This window comes from Rattus norvegicus, chromosome 17, assembly GCF_021556685.1.
Source record: "Rattus norvegicus strain SHRSP/BbbUtx chromosome 17, alternate assembly SHRSP_T2T, whole genome shotgun sequence".
Taxonomy (NCBI): domain Eukaryota; kingdom Metazoa; phylum Chordata; class Mammalia; order Rodentia; family Muridae; genus Rattus; species Rattus norvegicus.
Window position 1 is genome coordinate 9,065,001 of NC_141550.1, and position 20,695 is coordinate 9,085,695.

The window sequence follows — 20,695 nt, forward strand, 5'->3', positions numbered from 1 at the left end:
CCATACACACACACATACACACATACATACACACACATACACACACACACACACACACCACCACCACCACAGACACACACACACACACACACACACACACACACACACGCACGCACGCTATTAAAACAATAAGATAAACAGAATATTTTTTTTTTTTTGGTTCTTTTTTTCGGAGCTAGGGACTGAACCCAGGGCCTTGCGCTTCCTAGGTAAGCGCTCTACCACTGAGCTAAATCCCCAGCCCCAACAGAATAATTTTTAAAATTTGATTTACTTTTTGCTAGTCAAAACTCCCAGATTCTGTTCTGGTTGATGGTATCAATATAAATTCCATGTGTAACTACCAAAAAGTTTCAGTTTCACTCGACAAGGCATAAGATGACAGCACTGGAAACTTTAACGAAAAAATAATTTTTTTTTTTTTTGGTTCCGTGTGCCTGTATTTTTCTCCCCCACAAAAATGGGTAGAGATGACATTTTAACAACTAAATGCTTGGCTGTTAAACATTTCTAATTTTGCTTTGTGGATTAAAGTCCTCTCTTGCACATACCGCTTTAAAAAAAAAAACATTGCCATAGTATGTGCTTTAATAATTTCATCCTTGTCGATCATATTATGTATTTAAGTGACCATCTTTCCCATCAGCCTCAAGAAGGACCTGGGTCTGGGTTCTGTAGTTCTAGCACAGAACGCGAGGCTCTAAGTGAGCAACAGATTACAAGTAAAGACCTGCCTGTTTCCTTGGTGTCTTTCGCCTCAGGCTGACCACAGGTGTGGTGGGATGATATCTAGGAATCTTCGGTAGGCGTTTTGCAGCCAGTGCTTGTCCATTGCAGAATGGGAATAATTCGTACCTGTCTCCAAGTGGGGTAGGGAGGAGCCAAGAGATGAGTGTGAAAAGTTCTCAGCAGAAATTAGTAATTCGCTCATCATTTAACGGACAATTAAGCTCCTAGGCCCCCTATCACAGCACCAAACGTGTTTCTCCAGTAGGTACGCAGCCTTTCAGATTAGTGCTTAGGACAGGATCTCGTCCGCCCTGGGCTAGTCTCCTGGGAAGCACAGGGAGGTGGCCTTATTAAAAATGGCGCTGGCGGCTTCGGAGGCAACTGCGGCGGCGCGGACTCAGCGTGCCCTCTGACCTGTTGGCAGCAGGCGGGGAGGGGCGCCGGGCGCCGCCATATTGGCTGTTGTCCTGTGAGGGGAGCGGCGGCGGCGGCGGTGGCGGCGGCGGCGGCGGCGGCGGAGGCGCGAGAGGAGTCAGCGAGCGGGGGAGCGGCGCGAGAGGCAGCATGACTCGGAGGCGGAGCAGGCCAAGCGGCGGCGCGGGCCGGCGGGAGCGGGCACGGACTGCGGGGCTGCAGAAGCCCCAGGCGCCCGAGCCGCAGCCGCCACCAAGCCTGGAAGCGGGAGCGGGTGCAGGGCCCCCGGAGGTGCCTGCGGAGCAGGATCGCGACGGACCCCGAGAGGAGGACGAGCCCAAGCTGGCTTCAGGCCCTCAGGTAGGACCGAGCAAGACGACTCCGACTGCCCGTCTGCTTACACCTCCCCAGAGCGGGAGCGGGAGTGGGGCGGGATTGGGCATGGACCATGCTGTGGGTCTGGGGCCAGATCCCAAGTCCGAAGCAGAAGCTTTCAACCCCTCTGCCGGGAATGGAGGCTGGACCCCTCTCCAAAGCCAAAGCTCAGCCAGCCCTCTTGCGACCCTTCTAAAGCTACCCGTTCAACCCCTACTCCGGAGCTAAATGTTCTGACCATTTATGCTCTCTGAGATTGGCTCAGATCCTGAGACCACCGCTTAGTTCTCTCCCCTTCCACTTCCCTTTGAGTCCACCTGATCCCTTGGCCCCAATAAGATCATCATCTCAGAGCGCCGGAACCTGCAAGGTTGCAGCCTCTGTGCGCCCCCCGCCCCCAGCAGCTTCAATCCTTCCCCTGCACCGTCTGCCTCCACTACCCTCAACAGCTGTACCTCTGCATCTGCCTTCTGGGATCTCCCTCCTTTCCCTACCCAGCAGAACAGTTGGAATAGAGAGTCAGGCGGCCCCAGAGACTTAGAACTCCACTAAAGAGAAAACCCTTGTTCTCTTACCTCCTGCCCCATAAGGCGCCCCCACTCCCACCCCCACCCACTCCAGTCCACTAGTTTGGTGAATCCTGTGATAGTAAGAGTTTTCAGGAGGATTCTCGAAAGCTTCCAGCTTGCCACCTGGAAGGTCACTTTCTTTTGAGCAAAAGAGAAAACAGGAGAGGCCGGGGTGGCGTGGGCCACAGATGATCAGGGAGGGTTGTAGCACCCGGGGCTGGGTGGCTTCCCCTAAGCTTGCTCTGACAAAAGAGTTTTGAGTTGGTTTTTTGGCTGAGCCTGCCGAGGAAGGCAGGCCCCTGCAGGAGTCTTGGAGGGTCGGATGCAGCGCCCGGATGAGGATGAGGCGTGGCGGAAGATGCGTTTGGCTCTGCAGACACTGCATCGGGCAGCAGGGGACTCTGGGAGGCTGGTGCAGCCTGAAGGCATGGCTCTTGACAGCCTTCTAGTAGAATCTCTGGAATTGTGCATGTGAGTGGGGATGCCATGTGGGGTACCATTCCTAGAAAGCTTTCCCTGACTCCCCCAGTTACACCAGTGCCCCCTTTGTGCCCGCAACCCTCTTTGCTTCCCTCTAATAGCACCACTCCTTCTGTGATGAAACTTGTTGATGTGTCTGTCCCAAGCCCTGAACTGTGAACACCAGGGGGTAGGAGGGTGCCATTTTTGTGCTCCTCTGTGCCTGACCCAGGCTTTGCCTATGCCGAGAAGTAACTAGGTGAATGAGGGAGAGATTGAATCAGGCCAGAGCCTGTGCTTATTGTAACCCACTTTTGATGCTGGTCTCCTTTGTGTCTGGTATCATGATGAGAGGATTTTAATTAATGAAAATGCCTCACTTCTTGAATATCAGGACCATGCCCAACATCCCGCTGTGCAGCCTAGGCTGTCACAACTTGGATTGTGCTCCTCCTGGGTCTCGAGTTTAAGCAAATGTTGCTTCCCCATCTAACCTGTTTTGACCCCCCACTAAGAGTCTTGTTATCTAGCAGAGGGCCGTGGAGCCAGCTGTCCGTTGTCCTCTTCCTTTCCCATTCAGACATACAATGCTCTAGGGTCCCTGTCCCATAGAGCCCAGAAAGTTTGGATGGTGTCTTAACCTTTCAGTTTCATTGAAATATAACCGTCCCCAAAAATTAGAACTTTGATTAGTTTTCCGATCCACGTTTTTACAGATTCTTGTCTCTGCTACGCTTGACCTAGGAATTCATTCCTTCATTCATGCCGGGCGATTAGCATACCTTACTTCTAACCTCTCCACCTCCCCTGTATTCTCCTCAGCATCCAGCACTAATGTGACGTATTAACCAATAACACAGTTCTTTGTCTGCGTTCCCATACAAACCGTAGAATGCAGGAACCTTGTCAGCTAGTCACCAGATCCCTGTCCTAGTGATTATCAGACATCAGTAAACAAACTAGAGAATATCACTGCCATTATCCTGTTCTCAGATGGGGACACAAACCCACAGCAATTAAACATTTACACAAATGACTCCTCCTTATACAAAAAAATACAATCACATAAAGATTCACTCTTATACAAGGGGACTGAAACAGCAACTCTGATTGGGCCCTACTGTTTGCTGAGGGTAGAAGTGAAATGCAAGAAATAGCTATTTGTGCTCTGGTCAAAAGACCCTGGTGTCGGGGTACAGGTTGGTCACTGCTCTGTCCACTGTCATATGTTTCTTAAGGATCTTGGTTTGCAACCCTCCTCACTTTTGTCTGGATGTAGAGTGGATAAGGAAGGTGAAATTTGGTGTTAATGTTACCTGCTGAACCATGTCCATGGGTGGCAAATAAGACCACATCCAGCCCACAGACTCATTCTTAGATCGAAAACTCATACACTGTTTTATCTTTGTTTCTAATCTTAATGTAAGCTGGTATTTTGAAGCAACTGTGTGGTAAGGGGCGGCAGTTTGGGCCTGTAATTCTGTTCCAGCATCCGGGAAGCTGAGGAAGGAGGACAGCTTTGAGTTTAAAGCTAGTCTGCACTACATAGCAAGTTACGGGCTAGCCTAGTCTATATCAGCCATCAGTAACAATAGGAAAGAATGAAGTAAAGTGTGTTTCATATTGCATTTGTGCCTCTCAGAACCCTGACGTCTTGCTGGTGCTGAGCCCATGTCTCTATAGAGTCCTCCTGAGCACTTGAGTGACAGAGCTTCCTTAGGTAGCCTTGCTCCGGCCTCATGGTTCTCTCTTAGCACTTAGCTCACTCATATAACCTGACACTTTCGGATACAATGTCTTAAGATTACTTGGGATCCCGAAAGGCCTTTCAGTTGTTCTAGCCCACTAAATCTGGTCTATTCACCCAAATTCTCCAACCCTCTTTTATTTCAAGATAAAGCTTAAACAGGTACTGTCTTATTAGCCAAGGGTGGTAGAAAGGTGGAGGCAGGTCAACTCAGAAAACCTCAAAGCAGTCCATGGAGGAAGCTAGAACAAGTTGACAGACTTGAGTTCAACTCCCCACCTTTCCTCCTGCCCTGTGTCTCAGAACTGCTTTCTTTCCCTGTTAGAGTGAGAGAACGTGAAGTGGCCTGGAGCTCAGAATCTCTTCTGGGTGGTGGGAGCTGTGCTGTGTGGCCAGAGCCAGCCTCACCTACTACTTCTACCAGCTGACTTTAGTCCCAAACCATTCAGCTTGCAGCCTGTGTGTGTGCTTAGAACCCTGGAGGCTTGCTAAGGAAGCTGGGGTTGGCAATGAGTTCACCCTTTCCCTCTCATCTCTGCATCGTCTCCTGGGACAACCCAGTTTAGTGCAAAGGGCCTCCAGAGACCTGGCTCTTCCCATGCTAAGAGTAAGTCTGTTCCCTTGAGGAACTGGCTGAGGTGATCAGTCGGTACCATTATTGAAACCATTTCATTCTGCTTAATTCACTCAGCAAGCTTCAAAATGATCCCTGCAACCAGGGCCTTTGTCTGAGGCACATAGAAGGTCAAGGTAGTTCCTATCCTCAGACCTTCCCCTGCTGGCTCATGTCTGTGCTACTTTCACGGCCAGTGGGAGGAAATGGTCTGAGGGGCCACCCTGCCTAGAACCACCTAGTTCTTTTTGTAAACCAGAAAGGGCTCTCTGCAAAAATGCCAATGACACCTGATGATAAGGACTTGCCCATTCAATTTAAAGATTTTAGTTTCTTTAAGATGTCTTAGAGTTACTAGCTTAATGTCTAATAATAGATAGATGGTTATGATCTAACACTTACTTATTGTACCTAGAAATTTTTAGAATGGGGACCATTTTAGTTAAATCACTTTAAGGGTATATGTTTGTTATGCGTGATCTTCATTGCTCAATACATAGCTGTTGGGTACCTCACAGTGCGGGCTCACTGGTACTCAGGCCAGGCATATCATGCTGTCACACCCAGTGTGTCACACCCAGTGTCCTCCTGCCTAGCAGTCATTTATTCTGCCAACACTAAGTGAGCCCTTTATACCAGACACTGGACTAGCTGCAAAAGGAGAAGGGAATCAAACCTGGTTCCTGTCCTTAGGGAGCTAATATGGTATGGCAAATCCTGTATCCTCTGAAGTGGCCTTTGGGAGTGCTTTAACCCTCCTTTGTTTGTAAAATGACCGTGAGTCCAGGCTTACGTGGTTAATGTTAAGGACCAGCGAGTCACACGTGTCAAGCACTCAGCACAATGGTAGCTACGACTGTAGGTGCTTACTGCTTTAGATGCCCAAGACATGGTAACCCAGGGAATGCTGAAGCAGAGAAGCTTCTCAGAGCCTCATTGTCATGGTTGAATGTCTCCAGAAAGTAAGGTAGAGAAAGGCAGCAGTGCCTACAACATCAATTCTCAACCTTCCTAACGTCGTGACCCTTTAATACAGTTTCTCGTGTGTAGTGACTCCCCAACCGTAACACCGTTTTTGCTGCTACTTCACAACTGTAACTTTGCTTCAGTTATGAATTGTAATGTAAACATCTGCTATAAGAACCCTGTGAAAGGGTCCCCAAGGGGTCAGGAACTGCAGGTTGAGAACCACTAGTCTACAAAGAAGGATAAGCAGTGTCTGGACTCACTTGGAGAGCAGGGAGAACGCAGGCTATGCTCCACTGCAGGCGGTTTGGGCAGTGGAGAAAGTAAGGGATGTGTGAAGTAGGGAGGCAGATGGTGTGGTCGACCCTCTGAGATAGTGTGAGAACGTAAGTCTGTGGGAGAGGCAGCTGGGTCTGCTCTCTACTCCGCATCTCCTAACCTCAGCCTAAGTAATGGCCACATCCTTTGTTCAGCTCCATCCCTGACCTATCCAACTAGGTCCATTTCTAGATTCTTGTAGGTGATTTTGAGTGTGGCTGGATCTGAGAGCTGCTAACTTGAGGAAGTCTAGCATTGTGTTTTGTTTGGTTTGGTTTGGTTTGGTTTGGTTTTAAGGGGCTAGAGTCTGAGGATAAAGCTCAATGGTAGAAAATTTGTATAAGGTTTAAGGTCTGGGGGGTTGGGGATTTAGCTCAGTGGTAGAGGGCTTGCCTAGCAAGCGCAAGGCCCTGAATTCGGTCCCCAGCTCCGAAAAAAAGAAAAAAAAAGGTTTAAGGTCTGGGGTTTGATTCCTAGAATCATGTTAAAAAAAAAAAAAAAAAAAAAAAAAAAAAAAAAAAAACCAAAAACGGGCTGAAGAGTTGGCGCAGGTTTAAGAGCACTAGCTGCTCTTCCAGAGGATCTGGGTTCAATTCCCAGCACCCACATGGTGGATCACACTATAATACCTGTTCCGGGGAACCCAACACCTTTTGACCTCTATGGGCACCAGACACACATGCAGACAAAACATTCATACATTTAAAATTTAAAAACAAAAGCGCTCACTTTCCTCCACTTCTCGAGTTGACTATTCAGCTGCTAGTCTTCTGTTGAGTAATAGTCTACTGTGTGTCTCTGCTGAATGATCAGAACACGGTGATTCTTGGAACACTGTCTGTCTTTGGAGGCTTTGTGGAGATAACAGATCTAAACAATTAAGGTGTGTGAGATAGGGCCATGCCTGGTGGCGCAGGCCTGTGGTTCCAGCATTGAAGCGGAGGTCAGTGGATCTCTATGATGTTGAGGCCAGCCAACCCTGTTCTTTCTTTTGTTTGTGTGTTTAAGTTAGGCAATCACTCTATTGTAGAGAGCCCTGTTCCTACTGACTGTGAACTTAGGGGATTTGTAATGGGGAAAAGGAGTGTTTAATGGTCCTTCTTGGGCAGGTAAGACCTCAGGAAAGAAAAGCTTGTATCATAGGAAGGGTCTGAGTTTCCACCTTTTGTATCCTCCTCATCCTTCAAATTGGCTAGGCATCAGCAGAGTAGCAGGAAGGATGCTGCAGTTTATAACCTGCCCACCTCCCCTTTATCCTCCACCCAAAGCTCATGGCTCCCCTTTCGATTTACCCCATTAGAATAAATGGAGTAGGTATCTTTATTCTGAAAAGGGCTGTGGGAAGACTAAGGCAGGAAGAAAGGACAAGAGGAGCTGCTAACTGAAGATCCCCTAGAAAACGAGGGCCATGTTTTATAACATGGGGGTTCAAAGACGCCTTGAAGGTCACTGTTTAGTTCTCTGTCCTGTGCTTCAAGTAATACATTTGGTTTGGGCAAGTCTTACTTAGTAAGTTTCCCTATCATTTCTTCCAGGGCAGAAGAGGAAAGAAACTAACGGGTATTGCGCACCTACTGTGTGCCAGACCCAGGCCAGGTACTTTACATAATTTATTTCCTTCTGTCCTCACAACTCTGTGAAGTATGGTGTTATTCCCATTTCATAAACTGAGAAACCTGAGACCCAGAATTTGAGTACTTTCAAAATACTGAAAATGGCAGAACGAGGATTTGAACTTAGAACAATGTCTCCAAAGTTCATGCTCTTTCCCAGTGAGAGACCTGTCCTGAGTGGTAGAGCAGCAGTTGGCCCAAGCATCTGGGTAAATGAGCAGCTTGGGCTCTCTCTGGCTGCTTGTACTGAAGCAGATTGAGTGTGTGGGTTAGGCCTGTGGGATCATCAGGATCAGCCGGCCTCACTGCATCTCCTTACTCAGCTTAAACGACCCGAGAGTTCTCTACCAACTGGCCGTAGAGAAGGAAGCGGTTTTCTGCCTACTGGAAGGGCCGTGCTTGAGTAAGAATCACAGTAAATGTTCTAAACCATCGCAGCTCTGATTTCCAGTGTTCTGAGAGTCTTAGTTCTCTCTCATTGCTGTCCTGCCAGCCATCTCTCCAGCATAGCCGGTCAGGACAGGGACTGGTTTTGCTGTTTTAAATTCTATTCCTGATGTTAAGTAACTGAGACACTGAGCCATAAGGGCTTTAAATTCTGTTTATTTAATGAACACCTGCTGTGTGGCAGGCAACAAGCCATACTTGGTTTCTGGACATACATAAATGATCTACAGTCACTCCATGCCTCAGAGAGCTACGTTCTGCCAGAAATATGGCACAGCGTGACAGGTGTTACCCTAAAAGAATTGTTTTAACTTAGAAACTTCAGAAAGTTTCATTGACCTCTGGTAGGATCTTGTGGGGTGCTAGGAATTTACCACAGAGTTGTCCAGTGTGTGGAACGAAGGTGGACATGAGAAATTGAAGCTGCTGTAGTCCTCTACTTTGCCTGGGCGTCAGGGAAGCTCTTGGAGTTTAGTGTCTTGAGAGGGTAGTGTTCTCCTGGGCTATTTCAGAAGAGAATTTGGAACCTGTCGCAGAGCAGCTGGCTAGATACAGCATGTGTCTTGGGAAATCTGGTGCAAACATGCATGAACTCTTGGGACGGAGAGGAACTCCTGGGAGGAGACTAGGCTAAATGTTGAAATTCAGCCCAGCTTCAGAACAGATCTTGGCACCTGTCTGGTCTGCTAACCAGGGCTATTTTCTGACACTTGGCAAACTGGACCAAGAAAGCCAACGTAAAAAAGTCGAGTCACGCCCCCAAAAGCTGCCTCGACACACCACAGCTATATAATTGTTGATAAGGATTATTGCCTAGCACACAGTAGGCCCGGGGTTTGATCTCAAGAACTGGGAGAAAAGACTAATAATGTTTAAGTTAGCACATTAATATAAATCACAATTCTTATTAAAAAATATCTATATAGGGCCATGCGATGGCCCAGTAGGTCAGGTCTCCTGCCTCCAAGCCTGGTGAGCTGAGCTCAGTCCCTGGGACCCTCATGATGCAGGGAGGAGACTGCTGAAGTTGTCCTACTGTTCACACATGTGTGTACTGTGTGCTCCTGTGCATGAAAGCTATATATTTAACTTTATATATTAAGATAAGATGGTCCTGTTTTCACTTTTGCAAATTTTTTAATAGAGTGAAAATAGGAGGCGTGCTGTGCAAGTGTGAGGATCAGAGTTTAGCCAGTCGGGTGATGTGTATCTACAACCCCAGCATGGAGCTAGGGTGGTACACGCGAAGGCAAGAGGCTAGCTGAGGCATACTGGCCCACCAGCCAGCCTGGCCAAAAATGACAGGCCCCAGGTTCAGATTGGAGCCACCTGGTCTCAAGGAAATAAGGTGGAGAGGGATAGAAGGGGCACTGCACATCCTCCTCTGGCCTCCACATGCACTTCTGGGTACAGGCACCTGTACACATCCTGCCCACCATGCAAAAGCCATAGCTCAGTGTTAAGTCTTTGTATTTATTTTACGTTAAAAATCCATTGTCTGATCCTCGCACGGTTATGCATCCCTTCAATCCCAAAACTGGCACATCTCTGAGTTCAAGCCAGGCTGGTCTACGAGTGAGACCCTACCTCCAAATAAGAGTGAAAACAGTAGGGGCTGGGGATTTAGCTCAGTGGTAGAGCGCTTACCTAGGAAGCGCAAGGCCCTGGGTTCGGTCCCCAGCTCCGAAAAAAAGAACAAAAAAAAAAAAGAGTGAAAACAGTAAAGTCTGGTGTGCGCCTAGCACTGCAGACGGAGTCCTCACAAATGTGTAATGCTGGGAAACCATGCCTTATAGTCACTGGGAAATGGATTTTATTCTCATGCCAAAAAGTACCATCGGGCAGTCACACTGATTCCTCAGACGCTCTGAGGCTCACAGAGGTGACACAAGTTTTCCCAAAGTCTATAAGTTTTTATTTGTTTATATTTTCACTCTGTAGCCCACTCTGGCCACAAACTCATGGTAGTCCTCCTGTCTCAGCTTCCTGAAGTGGTGGGATTAGAGGTATGAGCCACCGTGTCAACTTTCAATTTGAATTTTTAATTGAAAGCTTGAATTTTTATCTTTGGCCACAAATTTGTGAGTTTTTCTTGAAGTAATGGGCTTATTTTGTTTATTTATTTTTTTGAGAAAATGTCTGCTAATATTCTTGTCTAAATATCAGAGACATTCTTTCAAGGAAAAACTGGTATTGCATGAAATTTAAAAAAAAGAAAAGAAAAGAAACTCCTTTAACTTAATGCTTCTTGGACCAAGCAGAAATAGTTGGGTTTGTAGGGAAGTAGAGACACCAGATTCAGCGGCCGAAAATCCCAGCTCCCTGAAGCCTGGCTCCCTGCTCTGGGATGTGCACACTACATCCAGGTTCCTTTGAGCCATCCGTCACTATAGAGACTCTAGAAACCTTTTTGACAAGATACAAAATCAACAGAACCACTAGAGTTTTTTCTTCATGGTTTGCTTTAGACTAACCCTGTACCCCAGAGGCTCTGAAATTTAATCTAAGGTGAGTGGGAACAATTAGCTGCTGCCCAGGGATTCTGGGTTTAAGAATTAGTTCCCTGAGCCTTTATGAAGAAAAAAACACTAGGTGTTTTCATTCACTTGATGACCATGTTTTGGTTCAGAAATAACAAGACAGCTTAGAGAAGAGCTTTCTGAAAGCCAGGGTTCACAGACTCAAGGTGTAAGGGACTTCGTTGGCCAGAGTTGAAAAATAATGGGTACTGCAGTTAGAAGGAGCCCTGAGCTTCACTCAGCCACAGCTTTAATGGAAAGAATTTTACATCTCTTAGGTCTTGGGCACCTCACCACCCTTAACAATGAATGATACAGGCTGGCAAGAGGTCTTAGCAGTAAGATCCATACTGCCAAGGCTAATAACCTTAGCTGAATTCCTGGACCCACACAGTAGAAAGAGAATTTCTCCTGAAAATTGTTCTCTGACCTTCCCCCGTTTGCCATTGTGTACACGTACCCGAACATTGCATGCGTGCACGCGCTCACGCGCGCGCGCGCACACACACACACACACACACACACACACACACACACTCAATGTAGTTTCAGAGTGAAAGCTGGAGAGATGGCTCAGTGGTTAAGGGTATGAACTACTGGGGTTGGGGATTTAGCTCAGTGGTAGAGCACTTGCCTAGCAAGCGCAAGGCCCTGGGTTCGGTCCCCAGCTCCGAAAAAAAAGAAAAGAAAAGAAAAAAAAAAGACTATGAACTACTCTTGCAAAGGCCCTGAGTTTGATTCCCAGTACCCACGTTGAGGTGACTCACAACTGCCTTTAAATTATTCCCGATATCTCTGGCTTCCAAAAGTACCTGTAAACACATACAGGCATAATTAAAAATAATGAAAACCTACTTAGAAAAATAAATAAAAATTAAAGCAGATATGAAAATGTCAAGAGACAGACATGGAGGCATACGCCTGTAGTCCTAGTCCTCAGGAGGCTGAGGCAGGAAGACCATGAGTTCAAAGGTAGCCTGGGCTTACAGTGAATGCTGCCCCCCTCCCCTATTTATTTTCCTTGAGACAGGGTTTCTCTGTGGAGCCTCTGAAGGCTGTCCTGGAACTCACGCTGTAGAAGACCAACTTTAGACATTCCTCTGCCTCTGCCTCCCAAGCACTGGGGTTAAAGGTGTACCTGCTGTCACCCCCATACCCATCCCTGGCTGAGACTCTTTCTCAAAACAAGAAACAGAGCAAATCTAGCCCCACAGCACCTTGTGTCCAGAGAAAGACATCAGAGACTAAGCGCTTTGGGGGTGGCCCTTCCAAATTGCATGGTCCTGAAGCTAAGCCCTCGTGTAGCCTTGTTAGAGCAAACAGCCATGGGGCTACTTTAGAAATTAAGTACCTACTGTCTTGATCCCAGTCACTGAGTGGTTTTTTTTTTTCTACAGTTGCTTAGACCTTAGATGGTGTCTGTGGTTCAATTAAAGCTTAATTAGTGTTCCATGTTATTTCTTCCTTTATCAGGAAAGAGCCTGCCCTATAGAATGACTTTCATTAATGGCTAATTCATTTATTTTGTGGCCTAATTTAGCTCTAGAAAGAGTCACACTATTTTCTTAGCTGGGAACATGTTACTGTAATCCTTGCAGATTTGAAATTGGAGCCAGATAGGTAGAGGGGCAGGCTAGAGAGGTGAGGCCCTGCTCTCTGGGAAGCAGTAATCTCAAGGCTGGCCTCACCAAGCTGCCTGCTTAGTGTAGTGCTGTGAAGATGCTTCACAGAGCTGATGAGTGAGCTGTGAGCTAGGCTTGGCTGCTCCAACACTCGGGAAGACAGGTGGGCATAAATTCGAGGGAGTCTGGCCTACATAGTGAGCTCCAGGACAGCCATTCCTCTCTAGGATGGTCTAGAGGGGTGTGGACTTACACTGAGGTCTTTAAGGCCTTAGGTCTTGTCAGGAAATGGAGATGAGCAGGTCTTAAGTAGAAGACTCCCTTTAACAAAGGGAGGAGAAGCAGGGAGGTGCAGGTATTGGGGACTTAAGCTTGTGACTTTCTAGGGTTAAAGGCAGAGACTCAGATATTCAATAGAAGCCAGACAAGGAGGTGTATAACTAATCCTGTCACATAGATGGCTGAAGCAGGATTACTACAAGTTTAAGGGCAGCCTCAGCTATACTGTGAGATTCTGTCAACCCCAAAACCCCACCCCCAAAAAGAAATCTAAGGTCTTGCATTCATTGTATATGACAAGTTCTCGGTTGTATAAGATTCAGTATCATGGGGTTGGGGATTTAGCTCAGTGGTAGAGCGCTTGCCTAGGAAGCGCAAGGCCCTGGGTTCGGTCCCCAGCTTCGAAAAAAAGAACCAAAAAAAAAAAAAAAAAAAAAAGAAAGATTCAGTATCATTATCCCATCTTCAGAGGGAGTAAGCAGGGCCTAGTCAGTATCATACAGCTCATGCATGGTGGTCGCTCAGGAGGAGTACCAAAGCCAGTGCTTCCTGCTGACCACAGCACTTCCCACAATTACTTTGACTCCGAGTGCAGTCACATTGGCCACACACTTAAAATTATAAGAGTTCTGCATTTGATTTTGAAAGAAAGTAGAGGGACTGGAGAGATGGCTCAGCGGTTAAGAGCACCGACTGCTCTTCCAGAGGTCCTGAGTTCAATTCCCAGCAACCACATGGTGGCTCACAACCATCTGTAATGGGATCCGATGCCCTCTTCTGGTGTGTCTGAAGACAGCTACAGTGTACTTGTATATGATAAATAAATAAATCTTTAAAAAAAAAAGAAAGTAGAAAAAGCATTTTTAAAATTTATGTATATAATATTTTACCTACATGTGTGGCTATGTACCATGTACCTGCCCAGTGCAAGCAGAGGCCAGAAGAAGGGAGTGGGCCCTCTGGAAATGGAGTTAAGACACTTTTGTGACCTTCCATGGAGCTGCTGGGAGTCGAACACAAGTCCTCTGGAAGGACAGTCAGTGCTTTTATGCCACCTCCGCAGCCCTGAGAAGGCGTTGTTTTGAACTATCAAAACCATATCAGAGCGCAAGGCCCTGGGTTTGGTCCCCAGCTCCGGGGGGGGGGGGGGGGACGACATATCAGCCAGGCATAGTGGTACTCACATTTAGGGAGGCAAAGACAGGTGAATCTCTTAAGTTCAATGCTAGCCTGACCTACATAGTGAGTTCCAGGCTACCCTATGGCTACATAAATGCTCTGTCCCCCCCTCCCCACCCCAAAAAGCATAAAACCAAAATATTTTAAACCCCTATATATTGTACTGTATAGTGTATATAAAAATTTTACATGTACCTGGTCCTCCTGATTTTGATCTCTAGCATGAAGAAGAGGAGAAAAGACTGATTTAAAGGATATTTTTACTATTTTCAAGCTTTTCTTCCTGACCAGACGTGCTGGCACATGCTCATAATCCTAGCACTTAGGAGTAGGTGCAAGAAGATGAGGAATTTAGGACCACCCCTTGCTAAATAATGCTCAAAACCAGCCTGACCTTCGTGAGACCCTGTCTCAAAAAGATAAAACAAGAAAATACCTAGCAGCCACAACCCCATGTCATGATTTTAGGATCATCGAGTCCTAGTGAGGGGAGAGCTGTCTCGAGGGTCCTCGTCCTGGGTTGCCATGGCATTCTGACATACCACTAGGCTCTAAGCCCTGCGTGCTGGGATCTTCCCCTGTCTACCGGCACTTGACTATAACTCATCTTACACCTTTGAAAAATGTCCTAAGTGCTGTTCTCAAACGCTTCACCTTTGGGTCAGTGAGATGGCTTAACAGCTACAAGGACTTACTGCCAAATTGACAACCTGAGTTCAGCCCCCAGGACCCACATGGTGAGAGGAGAGAGAGCAACTCCAGCAACTCGTCCTCTTACCTGCGCACACATACACACAACACACACATTCTTATGTTTACATTTACAAAGTCCTCCTTTGCCTTCTCCCTACCATCCTCGTTACCCTGCCACATTTGTGAAGTGACACAGATGAGCTCCATTTGCACTCACCATTAAGCAGCTGCCTCACTCATTGAGACAGCCCTTGACTGTGTGTTATAACTTCACTGTGAGATGTCTGTATCCCTGAGGTTCTCTCCCCAGGCCTTACACTTCCCTGAGTCTTTCGCTATACACTTGTTGTTGCTGCTGGTTCCTTTCTTTTGTGAGAAACCAGGGACCCAGGTTAGTGATGACAACATGGCTGACTAAAGGATACTCTGGTCCCGATTCATTGTGAGAAGGTGACATCACAGGAAACAGCACACCCTTACAAATACATTACCTAATGGAGGGTAAACTTGAAAGTTACACGCAAGTTGTCTGCTGCTATGAACAAATTGCCTGCAACCTAGTCACTTAAGAGTTCCATTTATTATTTCTCCTGAACCTGCTGCTTGATGGGGTGTTCCTGCGCTCTAAGCAGGCCTGCTTGGTTTCAGCTGGGCTCACTGAGATCTGATCAGCTGACTGGTTAGGCAGGAACACTCCTATTTTCTCCAGGTCCCACCTGTGTGGCAGGAGTCTGGCCATTCCCTCATGGTGTCAGAGGCACAAGGTCATGCGGGCCATCCATGCAAGGATACAAGAAGTGCACATACATTATTTAGATCGGTGCTGGCAGCTGGTCTGCTAACTCCTGCTGGTCCAAAAGATGGGCTGTATGCAGCATCAGTGGAGGGAGACTAGAGTCGGAAAGTAGAGGAAATCACTAATTGGGGCTAAAATTTAAGTAGGTTCTCCATCAGGACCTTTCCCAGTGTGAAAGGAAACCTTCAAACATACACGATTGGGTCAGATCCGTCATAGAGGGAAGAAACAGGCTGAGTAATGGTCTGGGCCTGGGCTCTGGCACACCTGTACAACTCTGTAGGATGGGTAGGAAGCAGAGCTCAGGGAGGTTAAATAGCTTGCTCAAGGTTGTCAGCTGGCTTGTGCTGAGGCTGACATGGAGTTATGTCTGTCTGACCCAGAGTCCAGGTGTTTCCCACCATCCTTACCCAAAAGAGCGCCAGGGTCTCACTCTCCCTGATTGTTTACCATCCCACAAACCCTTCTGTAAGTCCTCCCTGATTGTTTACCATCCCACAAACCCTCCTCTAAGTCCTCCCTGATTGTTTACCATCCCACAAACCCTCCTCTAAGTCCTCCCTGATTGTTTACCATCCCACAAACCCTCCTGTAAGTCCTCCCTGATTGTTTACCATCCCACAAACCCTCCTCTAAGTCCTCCCTGATTGTTTACCATCCCACAAACCCTCCTTTAAGTCCTCCCTGATTGTTTACCGTTCCCACAAGCCCTTCTCTAAGTCCACTGCAGTGCTAAAGGAAGGGATTGTTCATCTCTCTGGAGAACCTACATGTTCTTCTGACTCTCCGAGTATGGAAGTTCACGTTCCTTCCAGGTGAGGACTGCTCTGTAGCCTGCAGCGATCTGGGCCCTTCCTAGGCTCATCAGAGAGGGAGAAGCATGTCTGTAGTTTTGTTATTTTGAGGACATCTGAGCATGAGTTTTGGAGTCATACTCACTGGGATTCAACCACTCACTAGCTCTGTAACCTTGGGCAGCTCATTTAACTTCTTGAAATCTGTTTCTTCATCTTTAAAAAAAAATGGGAATAAGAACACCTGTTTTGCAGAGCTGTTACAAGGACTAAAACTAAATTATGCTTCTAAAGTGCCTGTCCCAGTGCCTGGCACGTGATAACGTGTTATTAATAAGAGCATCGTTTCTAAGGCAGCCTTTCCCCTCCTGGGAACCCTGTGTCTGTGTTGGACAGGTTCCCCCTGCCTCCAGCCAGTCTGTGCAGACTTGTTGCCTGCTGTGTCACCGCGAGCGCGAAGGCTGGGAAGAAGGCCCTTCACAGAATGGACTGGTGTTGCAGGGTGAGAAGCTGCCCCCTGACTTCATGCCAAAGCTCGTCAAGAATCTCCTAGGCGAGATGCCTCTGTGGGTCTGCCAGAGCTGCCGAAAGAGCATGGAGGAGGATGAGAGGCAGACAGGTGGAGACCATGCAGTGGCGGTAGGTAACAGCTGACAGGTGACCCTGGATGCAGAGTGCTTCCTCCCTCAGGAAGCCACAGGAGGCTCTGCCCAGGCTGCTCAGAGAAACCACCAGGCTGCACTTAGTATCTGTTTGTGAGCTGGGTTCAGATTTGAGGGAAGAAGAGACAGGCCTGCTAGTGGATGTAGGTAATTTTGATCCTGTCCGTCACCTGACCCTGATGCCTTCAGCCCTGTGGCCCCTAGAAAGGCCAGCAATATGAAACAGATCAGTGGAGATCTGAGGTCTACCTCAGTCAGAAGACATCAGTAATGGCTAGGAGCTGTGAAAGACTGCCGTCTGAGTCATTAGCTAGATGTCTCATTTACCCAGAATCACTTCAGTTTTCAAGACTTCTTGCTTTGGGGCTGGAAATGTAGCTCAGTAGTAGAGTGTTTCTCTTGTGTGTACAAAGCTCTGGATTCATTCCTTAGTGCTGGAGAAGAAGGAAAGAAGTCAGTTGGTCCAGGGAGGTGACTCAGTGGGAAAAAGCACCTGCCACACAAGCTTGAGGACCCAAGTCTGAGTCCTCAGATCTACGTGAAGCCAGCTGGGGCAGAGCATGTCTGTGATCCCCAGGCTCCTGCAGTAAAATGGGCCTGGAAGCTGGTGGGCCAGCGGCCTTGCTTACCCAATGGCAAACCAACAAAGAGACCCTGTTTGAAACAAGGTGGAAGGGGAGGACCTGCCTCCAAGGTCGCCCTCTGACCTCTGTGTACACTGTGATTCATCAGCATCTGTGCCTGCAGACACACACAGTCACACATCATACATGGATGTGCATCCTAACCGGAAGGAAGGGCTGAGTATGGTGGCACTCCCTTTAGTCCCAGTGCTTGGGAGGCAGAGGCAGGCAGATCTCTGTGAGTTTAAAGCCATCCTTCTCTACCTAGTGAGTTCCAGGACACTCGGGGCTCCATAGAGAGATGTTGTCTCAAAAATACCCAAAGAAATAAAAAATAATTGGAAGTCTGGGGCTAGAGAGATGGCTCAGTGGTTAAGAGCACTAGCTACCCTTTCCAGAGCACTGGAATTTGGTTTTCAGAGTCCGCGTGGTGGCTTAGAACCTATGTAATTCCAGTCCTAGGGGATTTGATGTCCTCTTCTGGCCTTTGTGTGTACTGTATGCATACGGTACACAGACAAACACTCATACACACAAAATAAAAATAAAGATTCAAAACAATTTTAAAAATGAAGGAAGGAGAAAGAAGGGGTCAAGGGGAGCCTAAGCGCTAAGCCACACTCGTGATTTAAAGCCTTTCATCTTGTTGGCAGCTCTTCACCAGCAAATGGCCCATGTTCAGAGCTAGGCTCTGCCCACTGTCCACACAGTCACATGACTGGGAACGCCATAGCTTTTAGCAGTGCTGGCTCTCGTTTAGGTTCAGCTTGGCCTGTGCTGAGTGTGTTTCAGCCATACCCTAAGGCCGGATGGAGCAGAGGGTCAACCCCACTGTTTGACCATGAGCCTTTTCTTTCTCCTTTCCAGATTTCCTTGTCACATACATCCTGCAAATCACAGTCTTGTGGGGGTGACTCTCATTCATCCTCGTCCTCTTCATCATCCTCATCTTCCTCCTCCTCTTCCTGCCATGGGAACTCAGGGGACTGGGATCCCAGCTCGTTCCTGTCAGCACATAAGCTCTCAGGCCTCTGGAATTCCCCACACTCCAGCGGAGCTGTGCCAGGCAGCTCGCTTGGGAGTCCTCCTGTCATCCCTGGTGAGTCTAAGCTTTGGAAAGTTCTGGGCCCCTTTCAATGTAGGTAGCTGTTTGCCTCTACTTTGGCCCAGTCAGTGAGGAATTTGGTTAATAGAATAAGTAAACATGGACCTGTTCTGATGGCAGCAGGCCAACCTAGATCTTCAATATGAAGACCTCCTGCAAGACTCTGACGTTACAAAATACTGCCGACAGACAAGTTTGCCCTCACTGTTGTTACTCATTTTGGGTCCAGGATGGGTCCTGGTAATGTGGGGAACCAGTAGCCTGGGAAAGCCTCAGGAAATGAGACTTAGGTCATGTACACTTGCCCTTTATGCTGTGACAGCCTCGACTGCCTCTGCTTCTCAGCCTCCTTGGACTTGTGCTTCTACATTAGGGATAGGTAGACAGCACTGTTTACCCCAAAGGAATGAAGGCTGGCAGGCCACAGGAATCTCCTTAAACTCAGTACCAGTACTTAAGACCCAGAGGAGAAAGCATTTTGGATTATTACTGCCATACGTCTAAATGGACGGGAAAGTTACTCAAAATGCTACTGTCTTCAAATCATGTGAATAGAGTACATCATTCCAGTTATCTTAGTTCATGAGCTGAAGAGTCATCAAAGCCTTTTCCTACTTCAGGCAGAAATCTGTAGCCTTCTAGGAGTCAAGCATACCTTGGCTGCTCTGGTCCACATGGCCCAGAGGTAGATCCCAAGGTTGATATAGCTTCCTTTCTTAGGCCTAAGGAATGCCTGAGACTAAGGGACTCAGAGAAATAGTAGACACTCTCTGTTCATACCACAACTGAGCCATATCCTCTTAGGCTTGGGATGCCCAAGCCGTCCCAACAGAGCGCTTACCCACACATTTTAGGGTGCTTTGTGCTATAAGCTGTGCCCTTTGGTCACAGGAAGCAGGATGATGTGGCGATGAACCTGTGGGCTTTCCTTCCAGGTCTGACCCCTCTTTCTCCCCTCCACCTACAGGTGAGGCTTTCCCTGTCTCGGAGCGCCACCAGCACTCAGACCTCACTGCTCCCCCTAACAGTCCTACTGGCCCTGCCCCCCATCCAGCATCTCTGATCCCTTCTCACCCTGGCTCCTTCAGCTCGGCATCCCACCCACACCTGCTGCCCACCACCCCAGCAGCACCCTTCCCTGCCCAGGCTTCAGAGTGCCCTATGGCTGCTGCCACTGCCACCCACCCCCCAGGGCCATGTCAGAGCCCTCATCTGCCCTCCACCAGCATGCCACTTCTGAAGATGCCTCCACCACTCCCGGGGTGCAGCCACCCCTGCAGCGGGCACTGCAGCGGGCACTGTGGTGGGCCTCTCCTCCCACCACCGAGCTCTCAGCCACTCCCTAGCACTCACAGGTAAGTGAGTGCCATGAAAGGCGCCACTCCCTTCTCACTGGAGCCTAAGGGTTTGGAAAACTTGCCGAGAACAAAGCATAGAGTGGGCTGGAAGAAATAGCTAGAACAGGTCCTGTGTCGGATTCCTTAGCGTAAATAAGCTCTAATTTAAGTTGGGTTTGTTTGTTTTTTTTTTTTTCTTTTTTTTTTTTTTTTTTTTTTTTTTTCAATTACAACTTTTTTTTTTTTTTTTTTTTTGGTTCTTTTTTTCGGAGCTGGGGACCGAACCCAGGGCCTTGCGCTTCCTAGGTAAGCGCTCTACCACTGAGCTAAATCCCCAGCCCCTTCAATTACAACTTTTTAAAGCTTAGAACAATTTAGATGTAAAAAGGGGAAGGGTTTTCACAACCTGAAGAGAAAACTCCCAGCACTGTGGCCTGTTTTCTTGAAGATACTTCTGTATATCATTTGGTCTACATTTGATAAATATTTTATATAGCAGTTTTTTTATTTTTATATTGAGACAGGCTCTTGCCATGTAGCCCAAGCTAGCCTTCTAACTTGTGATCCTCCTGCCTTAGCCTCTTACTACTGGGAGTACAGGTGTTTCTTACCACCTCTGACCTGTGTAGCAACACTTCTTAAATATCATGACCATTTCCCTACTTAAAACGTGGTTTCAAAATTAAGCATCCATGTAATGTCCTACTCTACAGTTACAGCTTAATTTTATGTCCTCCCACCCCTTCACTTTGAAGCATTTTCAATTTGTTTTTGTTTTTGAAGGCAGGGTCTGTTTGTGTAGCCCTGGCTGTCCTGGGACTCTCACTATAGACCAC

The 20,695-nt window shown here is 47.6% G+C and overlaps 1 protein-coding gene across 9 annotated transcripts in view; it reads left to right on the forward strand.

Moving 5' to 3' along the window:
• Nucleotides 1–1,190: 1,190 nt before the first annotated feature.
• Nucleotides 1,191–20,695, forward strand: part of Fam193b (family with sequence similarity 193, member B) — a 32,481-nt gene continuing 12,976 nt past the window's right edge. For 2 of the 9 annotated variants that reach the window (XR_015640930.1, XM_087591305.1), the window contains exons 1-4: nucleotides 1,191–1,503; nucleotides 16,529–16,771; nucleotides 18,285–18,516; nucleotides 19,490–19,877. Coding sequence is in view for 8 of the 9 variants with exons in the window: in XM_087591305.1 (XP_087447431.1) it covers nucleotides 1,294–1,503; nucleotides 16,529–16,771; nucleotides 18,285–18,516; nucleotides 19,490–19,877 (1,073 nt within the window). In the remaining variant the exon portion in view is untranslated. 9 annotated transcript variants of the gene reach the window in all.